We start from the raw sequence: 6,225 nt of genomic DNA on the forward strand, positions 1-6,225 counted from the left end.
ATGCATACTAGTATTGTGCCCATTTATTCTACAGGTAATGTTCAAAAGAAGCAGAATAAAACAAAATAGCCCCTGTGCTTCATTAAGCAAGGCATGCAGTAATTATGTGCCAAGGATTAGACTATAGTCCTCTCTTCTGAGAATTCGGGCTGGGATACATATTAAAATAAAACTTAAGTCTTTCAAAATTTTTAGAAAATTCAGTTAATATATGCAGAAAATTATGCTTTGCCCAAACTATAAAATGTTAGAGGAAAAAAGCAAGTTTTTAATTTATTTTCCACATAATTTTTTAGGATCTCCAATTGTTCCACAGTGTATTTTATTCTCACCTTTAATTACTGTATAGTATGTGCTATAACATTAACCAATTCAAAGTGCTGGAAACCTGTACACGCATCTAGGGACACTACAATGTCCACTCATACAAGCACGGAGAGGTCTATATATTGGCTTACAGATGTTATGATGAGCCGCCTTGCGTCAGCTTTGCAGGAGTTTTCACAGGCTCTTAATATGTGGTCTTCTCTTCCCATACTACTCACAAAACAGTGTTTTATTTAAACTTTATCTCATCCATGTATTCCTTCTCTGCTTAGTTAAGAGAAAGCCTATCAAAATACGCAGTTCAGATTTCTCTTCTTGTTATTTATGGCCACAAAATGCTCTGATATGGATACTGGCAAGAAAGTAAGTCTAGACTATATTTAAGTTAACAGTAAAACCTTGGAAAGCTTTGTGTTAATCAAAGTGAAAGCACAGTCAGAGTCTGACTTGGCTGACAGTTGCAGAAATTTTGATTAGAGTTGACTCATCCCGAACTTTCTTTGTATTTGCAAATAAACTGCAGGGGATACTATCTGTTTGGTTTCAAACTGTAATAAATAATTTGAGAACAAATCTTTCTTCAACTTTGAATCTCACCTGGGACATGCTTACAAATTGCTTTGATTTGTCTGATCAATCAAGTTAGAGCTATAGCCTTCTATTTGGGAAGATAACCCTAGAAACAATTTAAGTTGAGAGCGCAAATGTGAAAAACCAAAACAGGTTACACTCCCTGAACACACAGCACCAAAAAGCAGAGGTACGTATGAAGCCTGATCACTTCTGGCTCTCTGTTACATCCAGTTATTTTATTTCTAATATGTGAAATCTTACTAAAGCTTTTCCTGTTGCTACCAGTTTAAAATTAGCACTGTAGCCACATGCATCCTCTGGTGGACTTCACACCTTACTGAAGAAGGTATAACGTGAGATCAGAAGACATCTGCATCTCTGTTCCTTTAGCCTGCTGGTAGATGAACTTAACGCTTTACAGAACCTTTCCGTCAAATTGGCTGGAACTGTTGATGTTCCAGTGTTACTAGTTATTGTATCAACTCCATAGGATGAAATGAGAGCTACAAAGACCACAGAAACCAGATTAAAAATATCACTTTAAATGAAAACAATAATTACCAAATAAAATGAGCATTTCATCCATTGTGAGGCCATTTAACTGCCACTACAGACCACGTTCTCTCAGTGAATTTTGTGTCCCTCTGTATCAGTTTAACAGAAAAAAAATGCTCTGTTATGCTCATACATTGCCACAAGTCCATGCTCGTTTGTATTTCAAAATATATAATACCTGCAAAATTATTCAATACTTGCTTTTGGAAGGAAAAGGCAAACCTAAGGTCTACCCTCAACATATATACAATCTATCTATATATACAAAGAGGGGTGGGTACAAAACAGTATTGTATATATAATACAACAACAATTATTTCAGAAAGTGCCAACCATTTTTATTACAGGAACATAAATGTTTCTGGGACAGAAAAAGTGCGTATTACAGGAAAGATACATTGCAATGAAAGTATTCCAATTAAATACATGTAACTTTGCATAACATAATACACAGACCTAACAGAGTGAAATTAAGGGAATCTAAAAGGGAAATGACTCACCTGTTTCTCTTCTCTGGTTAAATTTAGATATGTGTATAGCTGCATTATTTTCCCATGCAATGATTCTAGGAAAAAACTAGTCAGTCCTGGATCTTGGGAATGGTTAGTTTTACATTGGTGAATGTCTGAAATATGTTTTGAGGTTTGTAAATTTATGATAACGTTACATAAAACTAGTACTGAAGAGTAAGATACTGTGCCTAAACTGTATGACAACAACACAGTGTAAATACAATTGAAGAACTGTGTGCCAGGATTTTGCATATTATTTATTTTAACTGTTTTTTGTTCAGTTTTGGATTGCTTTGGATAAAGAAAGATTATTATAGAGCAACATATTGTTAGAATGTTGAAATTCTATTCTAGATAACGATCAATGTTTGGAAGAACCATAGCTACAACTCAGCTGCTGCATAGCAATGGTTTTAAAAACTGGGGGCAGTTACTTAAGTATTTAAAAAAGTGATGTGAAGGGAAGCAGAGCTTTTTGTAAATTAATTTTTTTAAAAACGAAATCATCTAGGTTTTTTAGCAAGTTACAAGACAAATAAATGAAATTTCAAATAACACTTATACTGATGCTCTATTAAAGCATTGATGAAACTATGAAAATGACTGTTACCTTAATATTGGAAAACCACAGGTCATTTTCATGCAGTGTAGCAACATAAACAGAAGTAAGAAGTCCAAGAGAGATGGCAAGAATTCCACCAACAGTTATTGAGAGTATGTTCCACAGCTTTCCACCTGTATGATCTTAGAAGAAAAATATTTCACTCTGTAATTGTGAAACACATAATTCATCTTAAAGGAATTTTGGAAACTCATTTATACATGTCCCGTGCTAGCACAGTTTACATTCTGTAGGTAACAGGATACTTGGCTTTAAGGGGTCTTTATGGAGAAGTCTTTTTTAATCTTCTCATATAGCAAACTCAAGAGTATTTTATTTACATGCAAAGTGAACTAAGGTGTGCCTTAATTGGTAACATGTAGTTATAGTTTAAGAACACCATGATCCTATATAAATCTAGATCAATGATTTTGGTGATATTCTTCTAACCTGTGCTTAGGATAGATACCTAAAGCTGAACACTACTAAAAAGCCATAATGTTACAATCCTCCTCGTTACCCACCAGACACAATTTTCCCATCAGGCTTCACATTCTTCTCCTCTGGAGGCTGATCTTCAGGCACTTCTGTGCCTTTTCCAACCCTTCTCTGTCTTATGGTTGTCATGACGTCTGTCACTTTAATTCATTATTCTTCAGTTTGACTCCTAAATGGACACAGACAAGCAATGCATCTTCCGACCCAAACATTCACTTAATACTGTATGAAATATGTGAAAAATACCCCGTATTTTACTGCTATCACTTTGACTTACAGAACTAAACCGAAGTGTTGTCTTACAAAAATTCAAGATTTTTAAATCTGCACAACTTGGAGTGCAAATGAAAGCATAGAAAAAATATTGTTTTAGATTTGTAAAGACTTAAAAGTTCACAATTTTACATACTCTTGCACAGGTTTTCAGAATGATTAATTACTTTAGCTGCCCTTGCTTTTGGCCCTTGACTCAAAATGCCCACCAGGCTCCACTCTGAAAAAGTGTAAGCCCTTCAACGAAAAATTAGTCCTTTTAGGGTATTTTAGTTGGGCACCTAAAATAGAAAGCCAGTTGCCTGAATCTTGGCTTTCAGGAAATCCTGAAAAAGGGGACCATGAGATGCAAAAATTATGTCAGAGAAATTGTGTTATGAAAACCTAGAGAGACAGCATTAAAACAAAAAAATCCTTATGTTTTAGGTTTGTAAAGCACCATGAAACCTGAGAACACTACAAAAGACAGAAAGAAGAGCAGCTTGTCATTCCCCGTCAATTCCCAGGAGCTCTCTCTGTTCCGGGAGGAGGGTCCACAAACAAACCCGCTTCAACCTTCCATTCCATGCTTGGAAATTAATTATGTCCCATCCTGAATGCCCCAATCTGCTACCATCCCCAGAGCAGAAACACTGGTATTTGTGTCACCACTAGTATAACCGACCGGTAATGACCTAAGAAATGCACCTCAACTGCACAACTTTGTCGTTTTAAAGCTTCTGCAGGGAATTACCTTCACCTTTTCCCCACACGCCTGGGAAAACACACGGAGGGAACTATGGGAGCATATATCCAAGCTGTTTTTAAATGGCTGGTGTGTAGAAAACCCGACAACTAATTAACAGAGGCAAGACAGTCACCGCAGCCACGCTCCTTCCCCGCACCGGCCGCCTCAGCCGGCTCTCCTCAGCGCTGCGCCGAGGGGAACGGCTCTGCCCGCCACACGGGGGAAAGCCTCGACGGGGCGCCCGGGGGGAGCGGGCCCAGCCCGGCCCCGCAGCTGCCAGAGGCGAGGCGAGGCCTGGGGCGGCGGGGGCAGGCTCTGCGCTGCCGGCCCAGGGGGCACGACAGGGGCCTCGAACACCGGTGGCGGCAGGGCAGCGCGGCGGGCAGGCGAGAGGGCGGCCGGGAGCGGAGAGGAAAGCGGCCCCGGAGGCCGGGCAAGGCGAGAAAGGGAGACAGGAGGAGCGGGCCTGGGGCCGCTGCTCCCCGGGCCGGGGCAGGCCCCACGGGGCGCGGGCAGCTCCACACAGCGCCGCCTTTCCGCCGCCGCGCCTCGCTGCGGCCTGCGCGGCCCGGCCCGGCTCGGCCCGCTTGACGGCGGCCCGCCCGCCTCCTCCCCTTCCCCTCCGCCCCCCCCAGGCGAGGCCGATACCTGCCGGCGCTCCGAGGGCTGCGGGTTGCTGCAGCGGGGCGGCGGCTTCTCGTACCGGCGCTGCCTGCGCGGAGCCGGCCGCGCCCGGCCGCCAGGAGGGGAAAGGGCGGGGGCGGGCGCGGCGCCTTTTGTTCGGCCGTGCCAGGCGCGGCGGAGGGGCTGCGGCAGCCGGGGCGGTGGGCAGTGGGCAGGCAGCCGCCGCCGCACGGGGAGGCCCGGGCGGGGAGGAGCCGCGGGCCTCGGGCAGGGGGCGGGCTGAGCGGCGGCGGCGGCGGGGCGGCACCGTCCGCGGCGAGCTCGGGCTCCGCCGCTGCTGGCGGGGAGGGGACGGCTACAGCCCCGCTCCGCAGGCCGGCCCTGGCTGCCCCCAGAGGGGCTAACGTGGTTGAAATGTCGGCGCTGGGGCGGGCGGGGAAGGTGCTTTTTTAAAACAGGGGCGTAGGATTTATATGTTAGTGATGGTGTCGTCGTGTGTGTACCCCTACCCCCCCAAGTAGATGCAGTTCCAGGTACATGTTAAGTGATTTCTGAAAATTAGAATCCCAAACGGCACAGGTCTGTTTTGTGTTCAATCCATTATAAGCACCACTAGTTATTGATCAACTGCAGCACCAACGTGCTGGGGGGGGGTGGTGGTGGTGGTGGTGTGAGGGGAAGACCTTTACCTGTCTAGCAGAAAACTGCAGCACTGGACTGTTTCCTACTGCACAGGGACAACCTACCCACACACTAACTCTTTACTGTAAATTTTATTTGTAGTGTCTTTCAAGATAGTCATTTTAGAAAAAAAATTCCCCATAAAGCCTTTATCAACATGTCAACTTTTGCTTTTGGGCAAAACCATCTTAGTTTTACCAATTCTGTGTTTTTGTTTTTTTTTTAAACCTAGGTAATATTGGGTGAAGTCAGTATGTAATAGCGTTTCACTTTCTGAGTGGCTCTGACTGACAGCTCTTTTCCAAACATGCCTAGAAGGGATTGCAAAGAACCCCAGTAGCACGGTGCGTTAACTTTTCTGCAATAATTCTGTCCATAAATATGTGCCAAAGATACAGGACAGTGATTCAAATCCTACCTGTGTGGCAGGGCTCTACCCCCTATTCTCCTAATTCCCAGGAGCGTTACAATCATCAGACGTTAGGTCAGTGCAGCTCTATCCCAGCAAGCTGTGTGTCCAGTCCCCTTTCTGCAAAAGCTGCAACTTCCAGTAGCGGGCACGGTGCCCTTTCCCTGGGCAGCTGCAGCCCTGTGCTGGGCTGGCCAGTGCTCGTAAGCAGGGAAGGTGATAAGGTGTCTTGGGGTATCAGGTGGATCCCACATGACCAGGTTATTTATGGGGGGGGGCAAGTAACTTCTGACAAGGCTCTTCTGCTGCATTAAGCTGAAGCAAGCAAAGTATTCTAGCCCGGTGAACAGGGTAATACCTGCATGCCACATCCTACACCACAGGGACTTTTTTTCTCAGGTTTTGCATTAGAGAAAATGTGAAAAAGCTGCGCGGTACAGCATTC

General features: G+C 44.4%; 1 protein-coding gene across 3 annotated transcripts in view; it reads right to left on the reverse strand.

Annotated features, from left to right (window-relative positions):
• DPY19L3 (dpy-19 like C-mannosyltransferase 3) overlaps positions 1-4,925 on the reverse strand; it is a 37,566-nt gene extending 32,641 nt beyond the window's left edge. The window contains exons 1-3 of one of the 3 annotated variants that reach the window (XM_037408733.1): positions 4,715-4,925; positions 3,093-3,235; positions 2,578-2,711 (exon numbers count right to left, since the gene is read on the reverse strand). In XM_037408733.1, the coding sequence (XP_037264630.1) occupies positions 2,578-2,711; positions 3,093-3,195 (237 nt within the window). In that variant the 5' untranslated portion in view covers positions 3,196-3,235; positions 4,715-4,925. Of the gene's footprint in view, positions 1-1,461; positions 1,545-2,577; positions 2,712-3,092; positions 3,236-4,072; positions 4,229-4,714 lie in introns of those variants that run through there. The other 2 variants (XM_037408734.1, XM_037408735.1) reach the window with 2 other exon arrangements.
• Positions 4,926-6,225: the final 1,300 nt, after the last annotated feature.

This window comes from Falco rusticolus, chromosome 15 (genome assembly GCF_015220075.1).
Source record: "Falco rusticolus isolate bFalRus1 chromosome 15, bFalRus1.pri, whole genome shotgun sequence".
Taxonomy (NCBI): domain Eukaryota; kingdom Metazoa; phylum Chordata; class Aves; order Falconiformes; family Falconidae; genus Falco; species Falco rusticolus.